Source organism: Malaclemys terrapin, chromosome 22 (genome assembly GCF_027887155.1).
Source record: "Malaclemys terrapin pileata isolate rMalTer1 chromosome 22, rMalTer1.hap1, whole genome shotgun sequence".
In the NCBI taxonomy this organism is placed as follows: domain Eukaryota; kingdom Metazoa; phylum Chordata; order Testudines; family Emydidae; genus Malaclemys; species Malaclemys terrapin.
The window spans coordinates 16,873,138-16,901,118 of NC_071526.1; the positions used below are offsets into that span (position 1 = coordinate 16,873,138).

Sequence of the window (27,981 nt, forward strand, 5' to 3'; positions counted from 1 at the left end):
AAATTAAAAACACACGTTTATTGTAAAATTGCACTCCAATAGTACCATAGTTCCTTATAAACACAATATACATTAAAATATTTTACACCACCAACACACCAAAGTGTGCTTATGAAATTACAAAATGTACAACTCAGGATTCTTCTGTGATCAAGTCAGCATCTTGAGCATTTCAAATCGAGCCATAGAAACATGTGGAGTCTTTAAGAATTAGCCTGTATATTACAATAAGTTTTAGCTTCACAAATTCACAATATAGCCAGGTGCACGTTGTACATACTTACTGATCTTCCAAGTTTCTGTTCCTGCCTCAGACTTTAGGATAGTTGGGAATAGTGGTTCTTCGCTAGTATAAAATCTTGTTGCTTCATTCTAAAGGTGGCTTTACATTTCTGTCTGCACTACGTGACAACTACAAAGGGTGAATTCTCAGGGAAGATGGCACCTTGGTCCAAAACAACAGGCAATTTAAAAAAAATAAGTCTTCATTTGTGTAAAAGAACCTCTTCACATACACATCATTCCATCATGCCTACATGTATGTGAAGTTTGGCTGTAAAAGGTAACTAGTTGGGGGAGAAAAGCTACACTGCTGTTCTAGAAATGAAGGAGGGTTAACTTAAAATAAAAAAAAAAAATAGTATTTAAAATGTAAGCCAGACCCTTTTGGGATATCAAGTCTATATGGTCAGCATTAGAGAAGGCAGTAGGTCTCAAAGGAAGATAGGAATACCTTATTACTGCAATTGTAAACAGTGTATGCAAACCATTGCTATTCTGGACACCACACCTCCCAATGATGCAGCCCTCGGTCCTTCATATATCAGTTCTCCACAATACAGAGGTGGTACAGCTATACTAAAAACAGTCTGCTTCACTAACAGAACTGTCAGGAGGAAGGGGCACGGAGTTAAAACATTTGAGGAGTTGTTCTCCACAAGATCTGCATCCTGTAGTGTAATTTCAATAACGCTTTGGCATGAAGTATTAACTCAGTCTCTGCCCATCCAAAGCATGGACTTTTTTAGGTTTTGCTGGTTGTCCTGGAATACTGGGAAAGACCTTGTGGAAGAGACAAAGACTTATCTGGCAGCACTGACACAGGGAAGAATCCAGGCAAAAGAGAAACAGTTTTCCATTGGTGCTTGAAGCTAGAGATTTGCAAAGTATATACTGCGACTGGCAACAAGACATGATGCAATTTCTGTCCCCAAACAAACATTCAGCTCTCCAAGTATCGGAATATGCTTCGGCTCTGGTTCCCTTGTGTTGCAGCATCATCAGTCCTGGGCCGTTTGGGTGAAGGTGTTACCATCACTGTAGGACCTCTTTTCTTTGCCTATAAGAAAGCATGAGACCTGTGATTATTCAGGACAGTTACAACAAGATTTCCCATCACCACCGTCCAAGGAGAGCAAATATGCACATCCTAATCCCAAATATTCCACTCGGTTTTCCATCCCCTATTTCAGGCCATGCACCCAAACAACTCTCACTACATTGTGCATAGTGCTATATATTACAAGGGCACATTTGAGACAAAGTGTAGCTGTCCCCATCTGCCTATCAGGGTTTTGCACCTGCACATTCAGTAAGAATGCAGCCAATTAACTGAACATTCTTTAACATGGCAACATAGGCAAGTTGACACTATTGGCACATCCCACATAAATCTCTACCTGGGGCTTTGATTTCTCCTTTGCCTCTTCACTCTTGACTGGGGAAAGTGTGTGGAAGACGAAGTTTCGTGAGTTTCGGGGAGCATTTGGATTAAGGTCTGACATGGCTGCAAGCTTCTGAAGGACAGCTTTAGGTCTGTTCAGAAGTGATCCATTCTTTAGCTGAAGACAACCAATGAATTTCACATTAACGCATTGCATGAATAATTTTAATAGATTGCAGTTCTTTAGAGACAACCACATTGCACCCACACTCCCCAAAACCCTTCTATAGCTGGTCAGTCATCAGTGATCTGTATTTTTAAAAGCATTTGGTAGATGCAACATGAAAATACACATCCAACTTCATGCCATGCAGGTACCAACCTGAAGATCGCTGGTAGGTCTGAATGTTTCAAAGGGATTTCTTGGTAGTGATTTTGTTTCCTGTACAGCTGCTACAGGGTTTGCTGAGGGCAGAGAAAAAACACAGAAAAGAAATTCAATTCCTGAGTATCATTAGAAAAAAAAAAAAGTTTTGTACCAGACAGGGAAATACTCACAAATGACAGCAACCCTGTTCCAATAAATGCTGCCACCAGAATTCTGTTTTAACTGACCAATGAGCCATATAACGGATAGCTAACAACAATGGCAATGACGTCTTTAGCACCTGGCAGGGAACTTGTTTATTTCGGAAGTAGTTATGCAGTCTCAGAATCACATTTTTGCCATGTACAAGTTAAAAATTGACTAGATTATTTGATTTAAACTACATTATGCAATTTTTCCCTTAAGCAGTTTGCACTCTGGGAAGTAGTGTGCTGTGTCGAATGTCACTACACTCAAAGAGTCTTTGTGAGGCAGTGACCAAAAGAGGAAGAAGACTGAAAGCATAGGGACATTCTGCCACATTAACTATTTTTTTAAAAAATTAAGGGAAAAAATATTTTAGCAAAGAAAAAAGTCTGCTGGCCATCAAGATTGCAGCTGCATCTCTTAGTGCCAGACAAGTCAAAGCACTAACAAACTTGGAGCCCATCCTGCACTGGTATGGGGGGAATGAGTGGAGATATCTAGTTGAATAGCAACTTTCACTAGTGCTTGGAACAGTCAGTAGCTTGTCAAGGTTTTTTCTTTCTTCTTCGATGCCACTTCAGTGTGAAACAAGCTTACCTTTCTTCTGCAAGGACTTAGCAGTCACCTTCTTTGCTAGTTTCATGAACAGACTATTTTCACCAATTTCTTCCTCCTCCTCCCCTTCATTTTTTCCTTTCTCTATCTGATAAAAATAAATGATGTTTTTTAGACTGGTTTCAGAGTGGTAGCGGTGTTAGTCTGTATCAGCAAAAACTCTATCAGCCCTTGTGGCACTTTAGACACTAACAAATTTATTTGGGTATAAATAAATGGTCATTCATAAATAAGCAAATTGCAAGAATCAGAATGCACATTTCATTCAGTGTCTTGAACTTACTAACTCTTTACTACATCAGTTTTAGGATACAAGGCCAATATAAACCAGCAATTAAAGTTTCCTGCAGTTTTTCAGGTTGTTTATCAGCATCATCTTTTTATCTATTACAAACAGTCAAAGCTTCAAGATACCAACCAGATTTCATTCCTCAGACCCTATGTTAATTACAGCAACTTGACCTGGAAGTTTATAAGCCTTGGAATTAGGATTCTGGAGCAGAAAACAGGATTTCTGGATCTGCCACCAACTCAGTGCATAACCTCGTGATGGGGAAACTGCTTGCCAAGATCACAGGAGGAAAAACAAAAAGGTGCTATATAAGGGAGAAGTGAAAACTATAATTGATATGGTTTTTAACTAACTGGACCAACCAAGAACTCTGCCAACAGTCTAGCATGCTTTGTTAATGGTGTACCGAAGTATTAAGCAGTCAGCCTTTCTGCAGACTAACGCAATACCTGCTCACGGAGCCACTGCTCTCGTTCAAATCGCTCCTTTCTCCATTTTGTCTCTGTCTCATCAAGCTGTTCTTCATTCTCATCATCATTATCAGAGTCTCTGTGAAACAAGTCCATCTGGGAAGCATCATCTACAAAAGAAGAGACAGTAGTTAGTTCTCCCAATCAGAGAGGGGCATGAGGAATGTAGATGAGCTCTCCTGTCCATTAAAAAGAAAACCTATACTTCCAAAAAGGTTCCACAGACAAAGCACATAGGTTTTGTTTAAGATGGTAGTAGGTGGACATGCAGAGTTTAGGAAAGGGTTACGAACTCTCTCCCCACCAGAAATCAGTAAGAATTTCAGAAACAGTGAAGACCAAAAAAAAAAAACCACACATGTGCGTACACACACACACACACACACACACACACACACACACACACAATTAGAACTAGTTAAGCTGTAACAAAATCCTTTCTGCCCAGAATTCTCTTCTCCTAAACAACTCCTGGCAATGAATCTCTGAAGTGAATTACATGCAGAATGCTTCCTCATTTAGATGGATGACACAGCTGGAACCAAAGTATTTAGCAAACAGTGATGAAATATCTAGTGGAAATGTTTCCTGTGAGGAGTTTTAGAAAGCATCATTCAACAAGTTTAGCACCAGCTTTAAACAATGTAAAGAACTAAAGCAGGGTACTTGAGCGTTTTGCAGACAAAATTTGTGTTGTTTATGTATATGTAAACCACATTCTTGTTTAAAACACAAAGATAATATTAATTTACTCTTGGCTACTAAATTAAGATTACCATATATTTACAATTGCCACAGTCTGCTGCTTATTCCTTATTGACATCAAAATTAGCAGAAACATTCCCTGTGCACATTTTATATACACAGCACTCAATGGTACAGGCTGGAGACTGACTTGTGAAGAAACAAGTCTTGTATCAGAGGCACAGTTGTTATACAAGGGATCTTGCCCCAGCAAATTAAGTGTGCTATGCTATACCCAAGAATAAACCCTAAAACCAAGCCATTAACAATAATTTGAGTATTGCCCATTTCCACTAGAAATATACAATCAGAATGTCTGTAGGATTTTTCCTTTTGCCCAATTAAACATTCCGCCTGCTCCCAAGCAAACGGGCAATGGCAATCAATAGTAAGAGTCTGTTTAATATGTCTGTGCCAAAATGCAGAGATAACAGGAACGTTTCAGAACAGAGTAGAAGAGTTACAAAATCTAGCAAGGGGCAGGGAAATCCTCACTTCAACACTTAAAAAAAAAAAAAAAAAAGTAAGGGACTCCTTAAAAGAAAGCTATTGAGGGAAACTATAGACTGTATCTTGTCACAATAGTATTGTCCTAAGGGAGTTCAGAACAGCAACATATGAAGCCTTGCTAAAATATTAAGTACTTGTGTGTAACAAACTGGCTATGTTGTATCCCCCTCTAGTGGCTACACATATAGAGTAAGAGCCTTCTGCTGACAAAAAGTGATTGGAGATGCTCCTATATCTCCTCAAGTGGTAGAGGCTGTGCTGAAAATTCCAGGTTCAAGTCCTGCAGACAACCTATAAGGGGGATCATGATATACACCTTAACTAAAAGATTCAAAGTCATGCCCATCAGCTTTCTTTCTGTTTACTTTTTCCTGGACTTAGCCTGCAGAAGAGCAATATATAGCATCTATATACTATTTTAGTTAGATGGATGGAACTTAAAAGATTCTCCCAGTCTTAAGTGGTTTTAATAGCTATTTTTTTTTTAAAGTTATTTCTTTATATTAGCTTGAAGTTATTGATTCCCTGGGAGTGTTCTGTTTTAACTAGCATGTGATCCAAAAATGACTTAAAATGGTTTCTTCTTCAGACTTTTCAAGCCAAGGTTCTACTGTGGTCTGAAACCAGGCAAGAGAAGTCAAAGCAAGTCCCCCACACCCAGTTACAAGAAACGTGTGTATTAAAACAATAAACTAGGGCTCAGTAGATCTTACAACCGTAAGCCTCATATTAAAGTACTTACTGAAGAGTTTTCTTCCCCTGACCTCCCACACTGTATTTTTTGCTCTACAATAGAAGATTAATATGCCAACATTATACCTATGTTTTTCCATTTGAATTTTCTCATTCGCCCAGGACCATCACTGTGCAGGTCTCCATCAGCAAGATATCTTTCTTGGTACAAGCGTAACTGACGCTTATCATCATCAAGCATGGCCTTCCTAATGTTATTGTCCAAGGGAGAGAAGCCTACGTTAGTTTTGCAATTCCAGATTATAATTGATTATAACTTTTAGATGTGCATTTCATGTACTGTATAAGCATACTAGGATTGCTACTGACATGTGTATTTTGTTAATTTGATCCTGTAGTTCCACTTCGGTAGGGAGTTCTTCATCAAGAATCTCTTCTTCATATTCATCCAGCTCTTCACCATCATATTCATCCTCACTTCCTACTTCACTCCCCGACAGCTCTGCCTCATCTTCCAAGAAATCCTGCAGTTTTCTATAAGAATTTCCAAAGGAGTTAACGTTAGAACGTTTAGCTGCATCACGTGAATCTTTGAAAGCAAGAGCGAAGTCTTTCTGGAACTACTGTGTATGCTAAATTAGAGATGCTATTATTCGGTTTTCGTTTTCAATTTGATTAAGTTATTTAAGTTTAAGAGCACATGAACGTGTGGAAGGTCTGCCAGTTTACTTCACCTTGGTCCCGCAGCACCCATTATTATTTTAGTTCTGAGCTTTCTTACCAGTTGCCCATCTAACAAGAGGACAACTGCCTTCTAAGAAAAAAAAAAACCAAGGTCATTTCACTTGCAAAATGTGTACTACAGCACCCACCGAAAGATCTTAAGTCACGAGCAATATTAAGAGATGTACTATTTCATCAAAAACAAAAAAAGTCACTTTTACTTTCATCCTGGTCTCTTGCTCTTTATTTTTAAAGCTCCTTAACAGCTCTTTCAACTCTGACTCTTAACTATTAACTAAGTTTCTAGTGACGTGGTTCCGTTTTTCTGGCAGGTCAGATAGGGAGAAAGATTTACTCACAATTTTTTCTTTAAGCCCTGTCTTTGTCTCAACAGCTCCTCTTCATCATCACTAACTTCTGCTTCATCTTCGCTTCTCTCAGCGCCTTCACTTTTTTCATCCTATCAGTCAACAAGAAACAGTTTTCAGAAATTCCTAAGATATTTAGTAGAGCGTTTACTCCCTAGAACAGCAACTGCCTCTGTTTTTCAATGGCTAAAAATAAAAACAACCCAAGAAAAATCCAGGAGGTTTTAGTCTAAGTGCTCACAAAACCAAGATATTTTATCTAGTACATCAGAATTCTAAATCAGCACTTCTTACAATGACCCAAATACTGCTCTTTAGCAGTTTCAGTAATCTATGCTGGAAGTTTAGATTTTTGCACAAATGGACAGATCACTGAGAAAATAAATGGAATGCTTATGGGCAGAGCTCTGAAGTTATCACTTCATTCCGTCAATACTCACCTCCTCGCTATCAAAGGCATGATCATCTGTTACGAGCTGAAAATTGCCAAATTCTTCCTCCTGCTCCTCATCATCTTCCCCTTCCCTATAAAAACCGAACCACATCACACACTTACAATTGATCTCCAGCAATGGATATGAAATGGATTGACGCAGGGTTTTAACTGCTGGATGAGCTAGTGACAAGCAATTATCCATGATAGCATCTGAAACATTGCAGTCTCCCAAACACTGTAGCATGGAGCTTTAGGTGCTTAATTCCCCATTAGCATTAGCGGGAGTAATATTGGCAAGCCATTATCTTTTGTGTTCGTTTCCCCTTCAGTAAAACGGAATGCCTCTTGGGAGTAGGTTGGTACTCTTTAAACAATTAAGTCTCATAACATCCTTGTTAAGTGCACATGAATCAGTCCAGTTTTAAAGAGGAGGAAAACGAAGGTGCAGAAGTTAATGACTTGCGCACAGTTCCTGCATTCAACTGCAGAACTGGGAACAGGAGCCAAGAAGTTCTCAATCCTGTGCTTTGATTTGATCAGAATTCTCTACCCACTTTCCCCCTCCACCATCAATAGCAGTAGAGACTCTTTCCTCATAATGGACATTGGAAACTGCAGTGCCTTAGGAGTCTCTCAACTCTCACGTATCACCGGTCAAAGGAAGAACTGTTGAGCATTGAGATACTCAACTCCTTCACCTCCAAGGCAAACCACATTTGTGTCAATAGCATTTTGGACTCCTGTTGAACCAGAGTGAGACACATCAGAAGCCAAGTCAGATCATGATCACCATGCAGAACTAGAACTCCTGTAATGCTGACCTGTCAGTTGGGAAGGAGCCTGAACAAAGTGCTAGTGCTTCTGCCATTGGATCATCTGTGTCACTCTCTTTTTCTGGCTTAGAGGATGCTGAAGATGCCCAGATTGGAGATGTTGCTACAGAAAGAAACCAAAAGAGAAATCATTACACAGCTTCCTTTTGGCCTCTGGAACATCACTGAATGTCTTGGAAATGATAGTCAATGCATGTCCATAAAGATTCCAAACAGTTAAAGTGCACTAAGCCCTTAGGGTTCCAAGTACACTATTAAAATTCTTTAGGCATGAGCAGCCCTGAAGGATTAGTTCGTACAAGACTTCTTTTTAAAACTGAGATTTGCCCCCAAAAAGTCACAAATCAAAGTCACTGGGAACAGAACTCGGGACTTACTCTGAGAGATGAATTTCCCTGAACAGAGATTGAGCAGTTCTTCCATGTTTTGTTTTTTGCCAGTATTAGCATTTGGAGTGTGCTCAGCCTGACTGCTGAACTGCCCAGAACACAAGTCCAACAACTCGTCCATGTTGGCATCCATTGCATTCTCATCCATACTAGCCAGAGACAGCTGATGCTTTGAGGACTGGTACTTATTCCTGTGGTGCCCAACATTCAAGAACCTGAAAGTAAATTTTATTTAGAAGTTGGCAACTACAGTTTAATACCCACCACATATTGGAAAATTTTGCCCTTCCACCTATGCGGAGGGCTTGTCTACAGAGACAAAGCAGAACTCCCAAAAGAGTCTCAACACTCAGTTATAGTATAACTAAGCATGACATTGTGGGAGTTCCATGTTTGTCTCTCGCTGATTCTAGATCAACTTTGCTCAATTTAAGTAGGTAGATCGCTTCTCTAACAGCCAGTCTTGCAAACTCAATCTGGAATAAGAGGATCCAGTTGTGTTTTCCAACTCACACTGCCAGTAGTAATGGTTCTGCCAATGCAATTTGGCTGTTCTGGGGATGTATGATGCAGAATAAAATCCATCTTGCTCTGCCAAAGCTGCAATGGCTCTGCATTGGCTAGCAAGAGTGAAATGCATTCAAGTCTTTTTAGTCAGTAAAGTTAACAGCAGTCAACAGATCAGCTGATTAAGAAGGTTTTAGTTATTACATGGTTTTCTGATCTTAACTGTTTCAGCAAATGAATACTGTACTGAAACCTGGAAGATAAAAAAACTAATTAAAATCTAGACCTACTTCAGATCTGTGGAGGGTTTTCTAAAGTGGGATTTAAAAATATATTTAAATACCAACTAAAAATTTGTGAGGGATAGACACATGCATTGGCACCTTTGGGACTCAATATACTACAGTTTCCAACATTAATAAAGAGATTATCATTGGGCCAATCACACTGTGTAAAGCATGGCATAACAGAAAAGACCAACAGAGCCCTTTAAATAGCATGCCTTTTCATGTAGCCTAAGGGAGTAAGAACCCCACAAAAATCTGTGCTACTTCTGTTAACACACATAGAACGCCACCCTCGAAGGATGTAAATCAGTAACCTACCCATCTGCATCAAGAAGTTGGCTCTGAGTATCATCTTCCAGAGAAAACTGAAACTGAGACTCTCCAGCTCCCGGAAATAAACTCTTGGTCTCAGGAGAGGCATTGTACAGATCCTGGGAATCCTCTATGGGAAGAGAGGGCTCAGACATCTTTCCTGAACTCTAGTCAGGGAAAAAAAATGAAGATAAAATTCACAAGATCTGATAATGAACTAGAATATAAACACTTAATCTTTTCACAGTCCTACAAGTTGGAAGCAAAAAGGCTTAATGGATGTGTCATTTTAAACAGATGAAAATACAGAAGAAGGTTAACAAGCATTCATGATTGTACTGCTACCTAGTTAAGTTGCACTAGTGAGAGATGTTGTATAGGCCATGGGAATATTTTTGTATAGTTCATAAAGAGTTACCAAAAACAGCAATGGGTTTCCTCCAATACTTTTTGAATTTTTAGAATTGGATGTGTATTTAATACATCACCCTGATTTGTTCTGATATGAATTTTTTAAATATTTATCTATCGGTCAAGACAGAGATTCTGTATTGATTAAATCCCAATTAACCACAGAGGGGACACTGGCTATCTGCTACACTCACATTCTTGACCTACAAAAGGAAGCTTGGCTTTGGCCTTAAGTCACAGAACATCTGAAGTTGTAAGGAGAGTGCAATGAAGGGAGAAAAGATGGGTCAGGAGTCTTACCTTGGAAGCAGAGCTGATAAAGCTTGCTTTGAACAAAGCTGGAGAGGAAGACCTGAAACCTCCTACTGCAGATAGAAAATTGGCCCCACGTGCCATCTGTTTGTTACAAGGCTGGTATGATGGAATCATGGAGCCAATCAACTCAAAGCTGCTGTTGTGGCTACCCTCTTTTGCGGAAGTTGGCAGTGAAAACGAATCGTCGTCTTCTAAGGAAGAAAGCAGCTATTTAAGAGGAGCTTTTGGAATGCCACTGTACTAGGAGTGCAGACAAACCACGGAACGCGAAGAGTTACATTGGCTGCATCGGCAAAAGAAAGTCACAGGCCTCAATAGTTCACAGTGAATTGGAACCAGCAGTTCCCTTAAAATGCCTAATCAAATGACATTTTACAATTCAAATCCAACCCAGGAAAAGTAGCAAAGCAGCATTGCACAGCCCCAGTGCAAGCCTGTGATAGAGACACACCAATGGTAACTAGATACAGAAATGTGCAAATCACTTGTGTGCCAGAACTGAAAATCCCCAAGCAAAATGCTTGCTTTAACAGCAGTTTCACTTTACCTAACTTGGTAGGTCTTTTGCCTGGAGCTTCCTCCAACTCAGCTTTTTCATCAGGAAGAGAATATCTGCAATTTATTAACAAAACAAAAAAAGTATTTTGACCAAGTTTTGTTTTGTGTAACTATCAGGCCTGGTCTTTTATAGACAAGGTAACGTGTGTGGAATGCACTGAATACACTGCCATTAGGAAGGTTGATTCTTCCCCGAATGACAAGGATATTCATTGAGACAAGCTAAGGGTACGTCTTCACTTACCGGAGGGTCCGGCGGCAGGCAATCGATGTTCTGGGATCGATTTATCGCGTCTGGTTAAGACGCAATAAATCGATCCCGGAAGTGCTCGCCGTCGACGCCGGTACTCCAGCTCGCCGAGAGGAGTACGCGGCATCGACGGGGGAGCCTTCCTGCCGCGTCTGGACCCGCGGTAAGTTCGGACTAAGGTACTTCGAATTCAGCTACGTTATTAACGTAGCTGAATTTGCGTACCTTAGTCCGAAGTGGGGGCTTAGTGGGGACCAGGCCTAAGCAAGGTAATATCGTTCATTGGACCAACTTCTGGTGGTGAGAAAGAAGCTTTCAAGCTTACACAGAGCTCTTCTTCAGGTCTGGGAAATTAACTCAAAAGTATCACTGCTATCATAGCGTCACTTTCACATGCAAACTATTATTTTCATATGTGACTGTTGCAATCATGAAGGATGCAACAACACTCCTAAATATTACCACAAATGGTGAGACAGCAGGCATCCTTATATTTAAACACAAACATGAATCCACTAGTTCTGAAATCAAATAGCTCATGCTTATGTTAATCAGATTAAAACATAGTTGGGACAGGCTGGGTTCACCGTTTTTAAAGACCGGTTTATTTACCCCATTTTGGAGGAGTTGTCCTTGAACAGCAGCAATGTAGACTCTGTTGAGGAAGGTTTGGGAACAGAGTCACAATGCACAGACTTGTCCACCCTTTCCTCATCAACTGATTCTTTGTCAGTTTCTTTATCGCCATCTTCAATACCCTTCTCTTCCAGCTCCTCATCATCTTCTTCGGCCTCACCAAGAAGGAACTCTACAGTCTAAAAAACCCAACACATATCCATGTAATGACAGCAGGAATTATTATTTTGACCATCTACTTAACCTGCATACCTTTATATGCCCAGTTCTAACATGGAATTATTGAGGGGAGAATTGAAGGATGTTTCCAACTCCTGGACTTCTCTACTCCAATGCCTGCTCTGAGGGGGCTTAGAATAACCAAGTCATTTTGACCTCTTAATAACTGTTTGGAAAAGAATGTCTAGCCTCCAAGACTGACACTACTGCATCTCTGAGATCAGCCAAGGGATCTCAATTAAGTCTTCATACATCCTGTTGTAATCAAACTTCTTGCAGCCAGGAGCTGAAAATACTGGCACCACTCAAAATGGAACAATTTTAAAAAAAGAAGTATAGGCATTGTGTTTACTTGGCTAGGTGAGACAGTGGGAAGGGCTTCACCTCTGTGTGAAGGATCAGATAGTGGTCAATCCTGGAGGTAGCATACCTAAACTGAGAGGGGAGTTATTGGAACTCGTATGGCAAAGCAACCATTTACTATAAGCAGAAAAAAGTTTTAAGTTGCTAAGATGGTCAGCTAGCCACTAAAATGCTGTAATAATTTTAAAAGATTCTGACTATTCATATATTTCAAGTGTTTTAGGTCAACCTGAACTAGCATATGGACTGATAAAGAGCACTTAATAGCCAGATGCCAGTGCAGTGGTCCCCTTTTCAGGGTCACATCCCAGCTTAACTCTGTCCGTGCCCCCTACTCCACCCTTCCCAGCCAAGACCGGGAGCAGGGGACAGATGGGGGTAAGGGGGACTGAGGCTGGGGTGGGAACAGAGCCCCAGCCAGGGGCGCAGGGCTGGCAGCTGGGGCCAGGAGCAGAGCTGGGTGGCACTCCCTCCCCACCCCCCGAACGGTTCTCCACGCACAGTCTGGGGACCTCTGTGCTAGTGTCACTGAACAGTCAGGAAGAGACTGATATTAAAAAAAAGATCTGCTGGATACTGTTCTGTAAGCACATGGAATCTTGAACATTCTAATTACAGTAACTCCTCACTTAACGTCGTCCCAGTTAACATTACTCGCTGATCTATTAGAGAACATGCTCATTTAAAGTTGTGCAATGCTCCCTTATAACGTTGTTTAGCAGCCACCTGCTTTGTCCACTGCTTGCAGGAAGAGCAGCCCATTGGAGCTAGCTGGTGGGGGCTTGGAACCAGGGTTGGCCGGCAGACCCCCTATCAGCTCCCTTAAGTTCCCTGTGTGCAAGCCACCCAGCAGGCTATCAAGTGCTGGGCAGTTCAGGTGTCCCTCCCCCACTGCCATGTGCTACTCCTGCCCTCTGCCTTGGAGCTGCTCCCAGGAGCCTCCTCCTTGCTATGTGGGCAGGGAGGGAGAAAGAGGGGGGCTAATGTCAGGGTATTCTCCCTCCCCCCCGCTCCTGTACCCCATCTCCACAGAGCTGGGGGGGGAGGGGAGGACACACAACAGGGCTCAAGTGGGAGGGAGCTTGCTGGCAGCAGCTGCTGTCTCAACTTGCTGATCTACTTAAAAACACAGTGTATTAAAGTGGGATCAGTGTACTTAAAGGGCAATGCGCATGCGTCTCTCTCTCTCTCTCACACACACACAGTTACTGTACAGTATTTTTTAAGTGTCAAAGAACGGTCTCTATTTGGCAAATTGTGCATATTAATATTGCACAAAACTCTGATTTATCTCATTTCCCTGTTAATTATGAGGAGTCAGCAGACATTAGACATTGACAAAGTTATGTAAAAATGCTGTGAATAGACCTCCGGGTTACATTCCTCTTCCTCAGACTCGTCTGTCATTTCTTCCTCCTCTTCTTCCTCCTCCTCCTCAAACATGTCCTCATTATCCAGTTTAAGCAGTGCTTGCCGCTTCTGGCGTTCCTCAATCCTGCGGAGTTTCATGGCCTCCTGTAGTTTAGCCTTCAGCACTTGTAGCTTTTCACCTGGACAGAAGTGAATAAATGAATACATTAGATGCACTACAATGAAGCCTTAAACTTTGCTGCCTCAAGCACAAAGTTTAATGTAACTACACACACAGAAAGAAGATTAAAGGCATTCATGCTTTTTTTTTTTTTTTTTTTAAATAAAAGATTTTCTGACTTGATCTGCTAATTAGAAGAGCTAAATCTCTTAGCCTAAATAAACGCCATTTAGAGAGGTAACACAACTTTATGAATTATCAGGAAGATTCCTTATTATCAACAAATGCCACTGGCACAGCCCCATGAGCTAGCAAAGGGTTCTTCTTTCCCTTGCTTCCGATTGGCGCAGTGGCTTCCAGTTGCCCTGGGCAAATGAAATATTTCACCAACAGCTAGAAAGCATGCATGCCGTAGAACAAGCCAAAATTACCTACCTCTAACATTTAAATATTATAGGTGATTCAAATTAAGTTTCCCATATATTTATCATTTTTAATACATGCAAATAAAATGATCTGATACACAAACAGCCTGTATTAAGAATTGCAACAGGGATGAAAGTGCTATTAATTATGAATACCACACAAGGGTTAATCTACAGATTTTATGTAGATGATTGATGTCCTGTAGATATTAAGAATAAATATGTTTTATATGAAATCGTGGGACAGGAGGAGAGAGATTCCAGAGGGCGAATGGCTAAATTATGGCACAGAGCAACATCCTCTTTAATAGCTAACACAGTTCAAGAGTTACCTTTTCAAGTATCTAACATACCAACCTGGTTAGAAAAATATAGCTAACTGGAACGGTTATTGCCTGTTAATTCTGGAAGCAGGGATTCTCATTTATATTTTAGATTTTTTTCTTTTAGGGGGAGGGGAGGGAGGGGGAAATATGGTTGCAATTGCAAAGAGAATCACAGATTAAAAACTCCCTTATGTTCTATTGACCATGATCAACCAGTAAGAGAATCTGAATGTTTTTCTTCACAATTACTTATCTATTGATTGCAGTTCATTATGAAACTGAAGCAAGCATGTAGTTTTACTTGTCAGCGTGTTCACTACTTTGCATGAAACATCCTAAGACGATCCTTGCCCATGGAAGCTTATAATCAACAAGGCAGACACACGTAAAAGAGGATCCAGACCAGACATACTGAATGATCTTATACTTCTTTTTTGGTGAAAGTAAACTCCAGTTGAGACCTTGGCTTCCAGTAAAGATGTAGGATATTAGATATTCTAGAAGTTTCTTAACAAAGAAAATATACTTCTTTTCAGACTCAACAACTATGACCCTCACCCCAAATATACCTGGCTTTGCAGGGACTGCATCATCTAGATTTTCTGCAGCCAAAGTCACCGGCACCACCGCTACTTTTAGCTCCTCTTTTCCCTCAGCAGTGGTCTCTTTACGAATAATGCTCAAGTTCACAGACCGTTCAGTTTTTAACTTGGCGGTGTGAAGTGTATGCTTCAAGAAACGCGCTTTCAGAGCTTCCAGTTCTTAAAAAAATATATATATTATATTTAAGGCCAGAAGAAAAATTCTTGCTAAGATCAAGTTAATTTGAGGCAGCAAAAATAATCATTTCAGTCACTTTTTATACATACAGTTGTAACATGCATTTCTAAAGTAAGTTTTTTATAAAAAAAACCAAAAAAGTTTTAAAACACATTGGATGCTGAAATGCAAGAGGGGTCAACATTATTTTATTTGAAAATAACATTAGTAACAGTGGCCCATCTCTGGATAACTTTGCTCAACCATGCACTTAGAATGGCTTACTTTAATATTTGGGCATATGATCAAATGCCAGTTGAACACCTTAAACACCCCACAACTAATTATTCACTGGAGATTTGGGTATCAACATTCCATTTCATTAACAGACTCTTCCTCCCCCCTCCCCATAGGATCAGACCGACATATATACAGTATTTAAATCCAGGATGATAGTGGAGGAGTCATCATTTCATGGCACAGGCCATGTTTCTGTACAATTTAAAGAACAGACTGAATGCTATTAATAAATGTATGTAGGTATAAATGGAAACTTACTAGAATGATATTATAGGACCTCAAAGTGTAATGCAAACAAACTGATATGGGATCACCTATCCACCACTGAAACAGATGAAATTTTCAAAACATGGGTGCCTAAAGCTAGACACCGATATCCTTAGAGTGCTAAATAAGAGTGACCTGATTTTCATTTGCTGTGCAGCCATGACTTCTAATGATCTAATCAGAAGGTACTCATGCTCATCTCTGAAAGTCAATCTTTTTATTCAGGTATCTGAATAAGAAACCTTAGAGGCCTAATTTTAGGCACCCCAAGTTGAAAAATGTTGGCCTTCCTGCTTAGTACAAAAAGCAAATGCCATCTTATTTAACTAGAACTGCAGGGAGAATTGAAGTATGCAAAACATCATTAAACTCTTCTAATTGACAGATCCGAGAGATCTTTAACAATCACAAAAGGATCAGGATTTCTGTTTTTAAATCTCATCTGAAAGACAATACAGCCACCAGCATAGCCAGCACTATGCTGTGACATTAGTTCTCCTCAAAAGAAAGAAAGGGGCAGGCACACTGATTCACCAACTTCTAGTTGTTCCTCAGAGTTCTCCCATCTAAGTTCTGGCTTAACCCTACCTAGCTTGTCAAATCTAGCAGATTGTAACAGGTAATATTGTACCTTTGTTTGATTCAGGTTCATCAAGGATAATAAAGGAATCACTATCAGAGTAACGTCTTGGCTTGATGGATAGATCCACTCCCAGTTCCCGAAGTTTATCCAGTTTAGACTTCCTTACTTTTTCAGGCTGAATCTCCACCACTGGTACCACCTGTTGAACAGATTCTTCATGCTCTACACCTATTTTCTGCGACTGGTCCTCTCTTTGTACATAGGCACATTCTTCAGATGCCAAGGGAATTTCACTCTCCATTTGTTCACTGCATTCCTTACTGAGAAGGCTAGACTGCTGCTGCTCTTCTGAATTACCAGCAGTTGTAAGTCTCTCGCAAATATCGGAAGCCCCATCTTCTCTGTGCTTCTCAGCACAGTTTTCTATCAAGTTCTCTACTACATCACGGGACGGTTTGTCCACAGTGGTAACACCAGGATCCTTGTTAAACCCCATTTCCAGTTCCCTGGCTGCCGGCTGAACAGCCTCTTCAGTCTGATTATTGCTGCAATTTACAGCTGAGTTCTTAGTGGCTGCACTTTCTTCATTTAGACAGGGCTGATATTTAGTTCTGCCAAGAACAGAAAAATAAAGTCACCAGCCAAAACACAGTACATCAGTCCTTAAAATGACTACTGTTAAATGTGAGAAAAGCCTAAATCAAACCAAGGCAACAAGACCATGTTCTATTTATTGTCCTTGAAAAATCAGTTTTGGAGGGAGGGGGGAGAAAATCATCGTTCATAAACGCTGCTTATTTTAAACATATCTTCATTTTCAAACTCAGTTTTAAAAATGGACAAAAATTAATCTGACATTTTTACTATGAAGAGTTACAATAGGTTCACTCTAAAGGGTGCAGAGTCAACTGGTAAGTAAATTACATTATCACAACTTGGATTAAGTTAATTCCTGAGAGATTTAGTAGCCACAGTAGAGTACAATTTGTCTACAATATTTAAAACAAAAAAGATGACCCAAGCACAAAAAGTTTGGATCCTAATCCAAACTTTCTCTAAACTCATGGTGGGAGGAGGTTTGGGAGAGAGGGGGGCAACCAGGGTTAATCTGGAGTGCTCAATCAGCCCTGCTTACTTAACATATTCGCTTGAAGTCAACTGTAGTAATGCAATATTGTAATTCAGATCTTAGATGCTCAGAAGCCTAGAACTGAGTTGGTTCTCATATCACATGACAATACCAATGATCTATTACTGTACATTATAATTTTTATGCCTATGTAGAATACTCTATTCAGTAACAGAAATTACTAGTTGTATGCAAATACAATAATATCAAGTTAGGGTGATTCTAGGAAGCATAACAGTAAATAACCTGACATTTGGGCATTTAAAATCTCAACCATTAATGCAAATTAATTTTAGGATTCTCTGGATTTCAATTCTTTTTAAATTAAAGGAAAAAAATTCACTAACTGCATCCTGAATACTCTTTATTTCAGTGTACAACACACCTTCTAAAACAGGATTTGGTATTAAATTGAGCATGGAGAAAAAAAAAATCACAGCAGTGGTTTGAATTTGGTGGGGAGAATGGGACACTGTCACAAGAATTTAGATGAGCATGTTTCTTTCAAATTTTACTTCTGAATAGCAAGTACAATATAAATAAGGATTTTCATTTCACTCCTGTCAGACTAGCTGGTAAATAAATCTATTCAGGGAAAGACAGATGTGCCCTGCTATTACATACTAGTTATTAAACTAGCAGGTTTGCCACTTAGAACATTGGTTCTCAGACTGTGGTCTGTGTCCCATTGATGATCAATCAACACCCTTGCTGCTGGTCTGTGGAGAGTTGGCTAGTCACATGGTGATACTTCTTGTTTCCAGCTGTTAAACTGCATTAAAAACTTAGTTAAAAACATAATAAATACTTCTCTAGTATTACTTTCTCACTGAAGCAATCGCTTTAGTTGCCATAGAAGCAGTATGGGATTACCAAGGAAAGATGGGAGGCCTATGTGGTTGCAAATAAAAAGGGAGGCTGTATATTAGATAGCTTTTTCATAACATGGACCACATCTGTTTCAGGAAGATTGAGAGCCCTGATTTAGAAAAGAGAGACTACGAGATAAGCTTGGTCCTTACTTTAGCAATGCCATAGCATTTCCCTGCAATGTTGGTCGAGGTCTACGCTTGAAGAACTCATGGATGGTTTTGGTCTCAGGCATATGATACGGGAGAGACAGAGATGATTCTGCCAAAAGGGAAAAAAAAAAAAAATATCATTTAAATTGTACATCAAAACATGTATTTTTTTAAATCCAATTCCTCTTGGGACAAGTATTTTCCAGCTAAAGTATCAGAGCAGAGATGAATAGCAGAGTTTAACCCTGAATAAAGGTTGTATCTGTAGGACCTCTTCCCAATCACCAATCTATTGTCATGAAGAGTGAGGACTGCAGCACGCACAGGGACTCATAAGAAAGCAGATTGTACCAACAAGAACAGAATTATAAGACCAATTCTAAAATTTGTTGCAACTAAATACCCAAGTCACACCAAGTCAGTCAGTTATATGTGTAGTCCAGCTATAACTTTTAAAAGACTCCAAGTGACTTCCCACAGCTGCGTAAAGGCAAGTTTTAAGCTCCAATCAGGAATTTTGCTTGCACCGAGAGACCATCCTTGAACAAGATTTCAACACAACTGTTTTGCAGCCTATCCACTTTAGATCCTGAATAGTTCATGTTAAGCAACAGCAGAATCTGGCCTGTCAGGAGTTTCTGCTGCTCTCCTGAAGATATCCTAATAGCTCTCACACACACACACACAAGAGGAGAGGTAATTCTTGATTTAGTCCTGAGTGCAGCACAGGATCTGGTCCAAGAGGTGAATATAGCCGGACCACTTGGTAATAGTAACCATAATGTAATTAAATGTAAACATCCCTGTAGTTGGGAAAACACCACAGCAGCCCAACACTGTAGCATTTAATTTCAGAAAGGGGGACTACACAAAAATGAAAAAAAAAAGTTAGTTAAACAGAAATTAAAAGTTGTGTGGAAACTTTTTAAAGACACCATAATAGAGGCTCAACTTAAATGTATACCCCAAATTAAAAAACATAGTAAGAAAACCAAAAGAGTGCCACCATGGCTAAATAAAGGAAAAGAAGAAGTGAGACAAAAGGCATCCTTTAAAAAGTGGAAATTAAATCCTAGTGAGGAAAATAGAAAGGAGCATAAACTCTGGCAAATGAAGTGTAAAAATATAATTAGGAAGGCCAAAAAAGAATTTGAAGAACAGTTAGCCAAAGACTCAAAAAGTTATAGCAAATTTTTTTTTAAGTACATCAGAAGCAGGAAGCCTGCTAACCAACCAGTGGGGCCACTGGACGATCAAGATGCTAAAGCAGCACTCAAGGGCAATAAGGCCATTGTGGAGAAACTAAATGAATTCTTTGCATTGGTCTTCAAGGCTGAGGATGTAAGGGAAATTCCCAAACCTGAGCCATTCTTTTAGGTGACAAATCTGAGGAATTGTCCCAGGTTGAGGTGTCATTAGAGGTGGTTTTGGAGCAAATTGATAAACTAAACAGTAATAAGTCACCAGGACCACATGGTATTCACCCAGAGGTCTGAAGGAACTCAAATGTGAAATTGCAGAACTACTAACTGTAGTTTGTAACCTATCATTTAAATCAGCTTCTGTACCAAATGCCTGGAGGATAGCTAATGTGACGCCAATTTTTAAAAAGGGCTCCATAGGTGATCTCGGCAATTACAGGCCGGTAAGTCTAACTTCAGTACCAGGCAAACTGGTTGAAACTATAGCAAAGAACTAAGTTGTCAGACACAGAGGAACATAATTTGTTGGGGAAGAGTCAACACAGTTTTTGTAAATGGAAATCATGCCTCACCAATCTACTAAAATTCTTTGAGGGGGTCAACAAGCATGTGGACAAGGGGGATCCAGTGGATATAGGGCACTGAGATTTTCTGAAACCCTTTGACAAGATCCCTCACCAAAAGCTCTTAGGCAAAGTAAGCTGTCATGGGATAAGAGGGAAGGTCTTCTCATGGATTGGTAACTGGTTAAAAGATAGGAAACAAAGGGTAGGAATAAATGGTCAGTTTTCAGAATGGAGAGAGGTGAATAGTGGTGTCCCCCAGGGGTCTGTACTGGGACCAGTCCTATTCAATTAATCATAAATAATCTGGAAAAAGGGGTAAACAGTGAGGTGGCAAAATTTGTAGATGATACAAAACTACCCAGATAGTTAACTCCCAAGCAGGCTGCGAAGAGCTACAAAAGGATCTCACAAAACTGGGTGAGTGGGCAACAAAATGGCAGATGAAATTCAATGTTGATAAATGCAACTATACATACAAAATGATGGGGTCTAAATTAGCAGTTACCACTCAAGAAAGGTCTTGGAGTCATTGTGGATAGTTCTCTGAAAACATCCACTCAATGTGCAGTGGCAGTCAAAAAGCAAAACAGAATGTTGGGAATCATTAAGAAAAGGATGGATAATAAGACAGAAAATATCATATTGCCTCTATATAAATCCATGGTACGGCCGCATCTTGAATACTGCGTGCAGATGTGGTCACCCCATCTCAAAAAAATATATTGGAATTGGAAAAGGTTCAGAAAAGGGCAACAAACATGATTGGGGATATGAAACAGCTTCCATGTGAGGAGCAATTAACAAGATTGGGACTTTTCAGCTTGAAAAAGAGACAACTAAAGGGGGATTTGATAGAGCTCTATAAAATCATGACTGATGGGGAAAAAGTAAATAAGGAAGTGTATTTACTCCTTCTCATAACACAAGAGCTAGGGATCACCAAATGAAATTAATAGGCAGCAGGTTTAAAACAAACAAAAGGAAGTATTTTTTCCCCACACAAAGCACAGTCAACCTATGGAGCTTCTTTACAGCTAATGTTGTGAAGGCCAAGACTATAACAGGATTCAAAAAAGAACTAGATAAGTTCATGTAGGATAGGTCCATCAATGGCTATTAGCCAGGATGGGCAGGGATGGTGTCCCTAGCCTCTGTTTGCCAGAAGCTGGGAATGGGCAACAGGGGATGGATCACTTGATGATTACCTGTTCTGTTCATTCCCTCTGGAGCACCGGGCACTGGCCACTGTCGGAGACAAGATACTGGGCTAGATGGACCTTTGATCTGACCCAGTATGGCCGTTCTTACGTTCACCCTTACACCAAAGAGTTTAGGTTTTACCTCTAACAAGTCGCTGGGTCTCACTATGCAGTCGTTTAATGGCTTCTTTACTTAATCTTGCTGCCTTCCGTTCCTTAAACAGAGAAAAGAAAGACCCTTGAAGCCACAGGACTGATGTGCAGAAGTGTATCTATATTACTAAATAGTACTTTCTTCTGCTGATGTTTTGAAAGAAGAAAACTAACAGTTGGAGCAGAGTTTAAAAAACAAACAAACAAACAAAAACACAAGACCCAAATCAAACAGAAGAATAAAGATACTTTGAGGAGCAATATAGATAAGCCTTCAAATAAAATTATGAAGAACTGAGGAGTTAAAAAGGAACAGATATTTATAATGAAATATTCCACCTTTCTTTTAGGTCCTTTTAATGTAGGTTCCTCACTATCATCATCAAATACACATTTGTAGTCTTCACTCTCAGAAAACAGATCTTTACTCTATAATTGGTAAAAAGAAGTCTATTAAATTTCAAAACAAATGGGAGCGGTCAAGGGCAAAGAAGCTTGCAACAAAATAACTTTGTACAATTATTTTCTGTGCCATCAATCTTGAAATAGAAGCAGCAAACATTTTCATAAACCAATGCCAACTATTGTCCTGGTTTCTGCAAGTTCTTTAAGTGCCTCTACAGCCTCTGTTGCAATACTATTTTTGGAATTTTCTATGACAACGCTCTTCAGAGAAGGCGCTAATATCCCTTCACCTCTAGCAAGCAATGTGATAGTGGGGACTATTTTCTTCCACTTTTACCAAAAGTGGAAGCACCCCAGTGTCACCAAAAGTGTGCGTTACATACTCAGTGTGTACAATACCTTCTACAAAGAATATTACAACCTTAAACTAAAGTAAGTTACCTTATGTTTTTTCATTTTCTCTTTCACAGCAGCTCTTATTGATTCTAGTGACTCTTCATCTTCAAGAAGGGGATCATTTTCCTCCTCTAAATCATTCTCAAAGAGTTCTTTGTCAGCAAGAAGACACCCGCTATCATTAAAATGGTATCTTTCACTGCCATCCTTCTGGTAAGCATAAGAAGGAAAGTACAAAGAATTATATTAATTTACAAGTTTATTTCAAAATACCTTCATGATTTTAGGGTCATTAGCAAAATTCATAAAACAACCATCCCATCATCCCCAAAACAAAAATCTTTCAAATTCTGTAGGCCAGTCATGTTGACTTAATAGCATTCCAAAATTAGATATGCTAATTTATGGAGGCAGGTTCTCAACTGCTGCAATCAGCATACACAAGGAAGACTTACACAAAACCCACCAATGGCTCAGAGAAAAACCCTGTCCAAAACTTGGGGGGCCCCATGTGGATGTCTAACTTATTGTTGTGATGTGGACTCACATATTTTGTTGGAGGCTTCAGACCACCACCAAATGCTGAAATTTAACAACTGAAAACACCAGAAATGTTTGCAAGTAAATTTTTATACCTCCTGTTTGTATTTCTTTTCCTTCTTCAGCTGTCTAACAGCCTCTATTTTTCTCTCTTTTTCTGTCTTCCTTCTTGATTTGCCTATCACTTTGTCTGTTTCTTTCTCAAAATCACTTTTATGTTTTTTGTATTTTTTCTGAGATTTCACGGACATCTCCACAGGTTTCCTCACTTGTGAGCCAAACTCATCCTTAGTCAATTCGGACTTCACATCTATTTCAAGGTTTCCAGGATGCAGTGGATCACCTGTGTCACTCTCATCACTGTCCCGCAGAGTTTGGCGAATCCGATGAGATTTTTTGTTCTTCTGGGCAAAGTTGTTCTCATTTTCCTCCCCACTTTCCACATCTCCATCCACAATGTCAGTCTTCTCAGGAAGAATGCCTTCCTCTTCGCCCTCACTCTCACTGTCCTGAAGCACGTTCTTGCTTTTTGATTTTTTACTCACAAAGATCTCCTCATCTGAATCTGGTGGAAATACATTACACTCTTTATGGCACACAACATGGTTTTAAAAAATATATATATGATAATTGACAAATGATTAGTTCATGCACCATGCCAGATAAATGTCTCAGAGAAAAGTATTATCCCCTGAAGTCTCATGAATACTAGTGGAAGTTTAGTACAGCATAGCAAATCCAATTTAATCTATACTTTGAAAACCCATTCTCCCCCGCCCCCATAAAAGGCATAATATATGTAATTATCCACCCTTAAAGAAACTTAGAACCATCGCAAAATGACTTGAGTTTTTAGTTTCTTTCCTTGAGACTAAAGTATTTATATATAATAAAAACCATGAACATATACAGGAAATAGTAATATACTAAGTGAATTATAACAAACACATTATGGCCCAATCCTGCAAATATTTAAACAGGAACATCATTTTACTCAAATGTCTAGTCCCATACAAGTCACTGAGCACGTTTCCTCTTCTGCTATACCAGGGGTCGGCAACGTTCGGCACGCATCTCGCCAGGGTAAGCACCCTAGCGGGCCAGGACAGTTTTTTTACCTGCTGACGCAGCAGGTTCGGCCGATCGCGGCCCCCACTGGCTGCGGTTCGCCGTCCTGGTCCAATGGGGGCGGCGGGCAGCGGCGCGGGCTGAGGGATGTGCTGGCCGTGGCTTCCCGCCGCCCCCATTGGCCCAGGATGGCGAACCACGGCCAGTGAGGGCCACGATCGGCCGAACCTGCCGCGTCAGCAGGTAAATAAACTGGCCCGGCCTGCTAGGGTGCTTACCCTGGCGAGACACGTGCCGAATGTTGCAGACCCCTGTGCTATACAATAGTTAAATATAGTTTTAAAGTGTGTATTCCTACCTTAAAACACAAACTTACAAAACCAATTATCTTCTTTTCAAGGATATGTGGGGGACCTTAACTGAACATTTCCCGGTTTTCTATTGTTTGAGGTTGGAGTGCTGATGTTCCGTATTTCAGAATGGTGCAGGGAGAACAATGCAATGTTGTTCAGCAGAAGCCTTAGTCGCACTTTAATTACAGTTTTTTATAAGTGTTATTTAAAAATCAATATTTGTTTAGTTTTTTTATATGTAAAAAAGCCTGCAGTCCAGAACGTACTACAGAAAATTACTAATGAGCTCAGATTGAAAGGTAGTTAGTGTATAATACTTATTAAAATACTTAAAATTTGAGTGTGTGTTATCAGGAAAGAACTGATTCATCTGATAGACATGGAACAAAGTGTGCATTCAGAATCCTCTTTTATCCTCATTTACTTTTCCAACCATACCAGGTACAGGAAACATCACTAAGCTTTAACTTTAATAGGAAACTATCATTAGGACAATGTTATCTTAAAGTGAAAGCTTTCCTTATAAAAAACGCTGTTACACTTCTCCACTGAGCTCTGAGCATTCTTCTTGCAGCATCAGAAAATTCAACACTTTTCAAATGGAACTTCTACAGACAAATGCTCCTCTTCCAGGCATTAGCTCTATACTTTCTTCCCCCACCTCACAACAGCCTTTACAAATTTGGCCACATTGGATCGGTGTAAATGTAAGAGAAACATCACACACTAAGCCATTAGAGTTAACGCTGTTGAATCTGCTTTGCTGGGCTATGCAAGTCATGAAAAAAGAAGGAAATAAGCAGTTAAGATATTCAATACCTCACTCAGCATTTCCTCTCCTCAATCTCAACTACTGCCCTTTTACCACCCTCATATCTCTACCCTTACCCTGAGCAACCAAAAGGGCACTTGGAATTCAGACCAGACATATTTTATATGTTCATGTATTTTGATTATTAATACGGAATTGGTGTGATTTTCCTACACTACATCATGCATAAGTTCTGTATGTTGTTTTGGATTGGTATGTTAGTGAGCCAAGTGGTGTCAGACTGCACATGACTGTTATGAGATATTTTCTTCTATAATATTTAGAAAAACACTTACGTTGTTAGTGATTGCTCTGATTTTTTTTTAAATGTAAAAATCTGAGAATTAAAGTCTGTATACATAGAGGAAAAAGCAGTAGCTTATGCAGGTTGCATGGAAAAAATAATCAAGGGTTAGCAAATCAAATGTGTGACTTCTGAAGGGCAAATAGTCCAAGATCACATTCTCTCAGCCTTCTGCTAAAGGAAACACCTATAAATGCAAAGTACAATATCCAGGTTTTTTTAAAAAACTAAAACCCAAAAGAGAGACCTGACAGTATTACAGACCTATGTCACCAAGAGATGCAGTTCCCTTGTTGGATTGACTTGGAGAGCTTGTTTCACAGCTGCCCTGTCCACTGTCAGAATCACTGTCAAAGGTTTTCTGCAAGTCAGATTTCAGATCCTCTGCTTCTGAATTAAGCTAGAAACCAAGAATAATATTAAGCAGCTTATACTGTATTAAGGTTAACAGAGATGACTCATTGAATTCAATTTCATCCCAATGCATCAAATTGGATTACACAAGATATATTGAAATGTTATCACTATAACCTCTTAGGAATTCAGTTCATTCAACTGAAACATGATTATGCTGTATGCATCTTTTATTATTGAATAAAGTTGATTAAATGACGAACTCGGTGAAAGCATCAAAGCAAAAATCAAACATTATACCCAGACACTGCTTGGTAACCACTGCTTGAGACAACACGAAAAGCCATGAGAAACTTGCAACTTTCACCTGACATATTAACACTTCTAACTTTATGTAACTTGACATAAAATAAAGCCATCCCAAATTGTGTGAGCAATTAAAATCATTCCAGGAAGGTGACAGCCCGACAGGTCATTAATTATTATTCTGTGTAATGGACAAATGTAGTGAAATCATGACAACTTCAGCAGCAGGGCACATAGTTAAGATGACAGAAGACAGACCAGCTAAGCATCTCTTAGAAGAACATCCTTTTGGCATCTGATCAAGATGATGATGGAGGGATAATATGGAGCATGAGGTAAGAGTTCTTAATGTGCATTACCAAGGAAATGGGAAAAACATGTCCTTGACAGAAGGGGCAAGGGGGGGGGGGGAGAAAGAGAGCAGCCAAGGAGCTCCATCGTCTGCACAGCCAGAGAGGAATAGCCATAGACGTAGTAATGGAGAAAGCCCTTACAGCAGGGCTGCAGACTAAATGCAGTCCATGACATTTAGAAACAAAACAGATGCCACGCCAATATGTGCACCTCCAAATCTCATAGTTTGGGGTCTTCCTTTGTTTTGTGTGTGGGTCTTATGCTCTGTGGGCACTTCTCTCATAATTAACAGGAATCTGCACTGACATAACTCAGGCATTCAATTGCCCATCCCAGGTAGTGATGGTAGAGACAGCAGTAGATCGAAGGTGTAGGAATTTGAATGATTGTCATTTAACCAGGCTCAGAGTCCTGGCAACACTAGTACGCCCATCCCACCAGGGGATCAGATGCCCAGCATGGGCCAGTGCGGACACCTTTATGGTGTACCTGGCCAGCCAGGCATCCCAGCATGCATTATCCCTCACCCCGAGAGGTAAGCCAGACCAGTGGTTCTCAAGCAAGATTACACATACCTCTGGGGGTACGCAGAGGTCTTGCAGGGGGTACATCAGCCCATCTAGATATTTGCCTAGTAGTACAACAGACTACATAAATAGCACTAACAAAGTCAGTACAAACTAAAATTTCATACAAACAATGACTTGTTTATACTGCTCTATAAACTATACACTGAGATGCAAGTACAATATTTATATTCCAATTGATTTATGTTCTAGTTATAGGGTACGCAGGGTATGGTAAAATGAGACCGTGAGCAATTGTTCAGTGAGTGTGGCTGGGACCCTTTTGTATTTTTAGGTCTGATTTTGTAAGCAAGGAGTTTAAGTGAGGTGAAACTTGGGGTACACAAGACCAATCAGACTCTGAAAGGGGTACAGTCTGAAAATCTTGAGAGCCCCTGAGCCAGGCCACACAAACACTCCCAGCGTGCACTTGGGCAGGCCCCTTGGCTCAGGGTGCCGAAGTGCACGCTGGGTAATGTAGTCCTTACATGGGCGTGGTGCATGCTGGGACCTGTAGTATCCCCTGCAGCTGCCGGGGCAGGGTGGTGCCGCCTGCCCGGTGGCCGCAGTGCATGGCGGGAGTCGTAGTTCCCGCCAGCTGCGGGAGACCCAGTCACTCGGAACCGAGAGGCAGGGAGAGAGTGGCGCGGGGTGGGCGGTCGCTGCACCCCGGCATCCCCTCCCGGCGCCGGCCAGACGATGCAGGCCGGACGGGCTTACCTCAGCCGCCATGGCCTCCTGCTGTCCGGTGGCGAGCGGGACCCTTGGCGCTGCTACCCCTCAAGGTCCCCGCCCGGCTCTCTTCAGTCGCCGCCGCTAAAGCCAACACCAAGCCAGCGATTGAGGCCCCTTCGATTCTTCGCGCTCTGCCTGAGCTGGCCCCGCCTCCCTACT

The 27,981-nt window shown here is 40.4% G+C and overlaps 1 protein-coding gene across 3 annotated transcripts; it reads right to left on the bottom strand.

The window, feature by feature from the left end:
* On the bottom strand, positions 1-27,926 carry CLSPN (claspin). 3 transcript variants are annotated; one of them, XM_054011870.1, is made up of 25 exons: positions 27,808-27,926; positions 25,772-25,907; positions 23,067-23,536; positions 22,477-22,641; positions 21,970-22,059; positions 21,620-21,692; positions 18,511-18,619; positions 16,408-16,970; positions 15,020-15,211; positions 13,537-13,718; positions 11,563-11,765; positions 10,690-10,754; positions 10,128-10,333; positions 9,423-9,583; positions 8,299-8,525; positions 7,910-8,024; positions 7,093-7,177; positions 6,644-6,744; positions 5,931-6,095; positions 5,688-5,809; positions 3,594-3,724; positions 2,835-2,940; positions 2,046-2,128; positions 1,680-1,841; positions 1-1,339 (listed from the first exon to the last, which is right to left on the bottom strand). In XM_054011870.1, the coding sequence occupies exons 1-25, from the start codon at positions 27,817-27,819 to the stop codon at positions 1,223-1,225; spliced, it is 4,041 nt and encodes a 1,346-aa protein (XP_053867845.1). In that variant the 5' UTR covers positions 27,820-27,926; the 3' UTR covers positions 1-1,222. The 3 variants fall into 3 exon arrangements, with proteins under 3 accessions (XP_053867845.1, XP_053867843.1, XP_053867844.1); XM_054011868.1 differs by lacking the exons at positions 1-1,339; positions 1,680-1,841 and having other exon boundaries at positions 2,835-2,936; XM_054011869.1 differs by lacking the exons at positions 1-1,339; positions 1,680-1,841; positions 2,046-2,128; positions 2,835-2,940; positions 5,688-5,809 and having other exon boundaries at positions 3,672-3,724.
* Between the last annotated feature and the right edge of the window lie 55 nt (positions 27,927-27,981).

What these genes read in the sequence shown, in the direction of transcription:
- CLSPN (XM_054011870.1), bottom strand. An exon ending in TGCAGTCCCTGCAAAGCCAG is followed by an intron (nt 13,719 to 15,019) that starts GTATATTTGGGG and finishes ACTTCTGTCCAG; the next exon opens with GTGAAAAGCTACAAGTGCTG. An exon ending in AGGAGAAATCAAAGCCCCAG is followed by an intron (nt 1,340 to 1,679) that starts GTAGAGATTTAT and finishes GCTTTCTTATAG; the next exon opens with GCAAAGAAAAGAGGTCCTAC.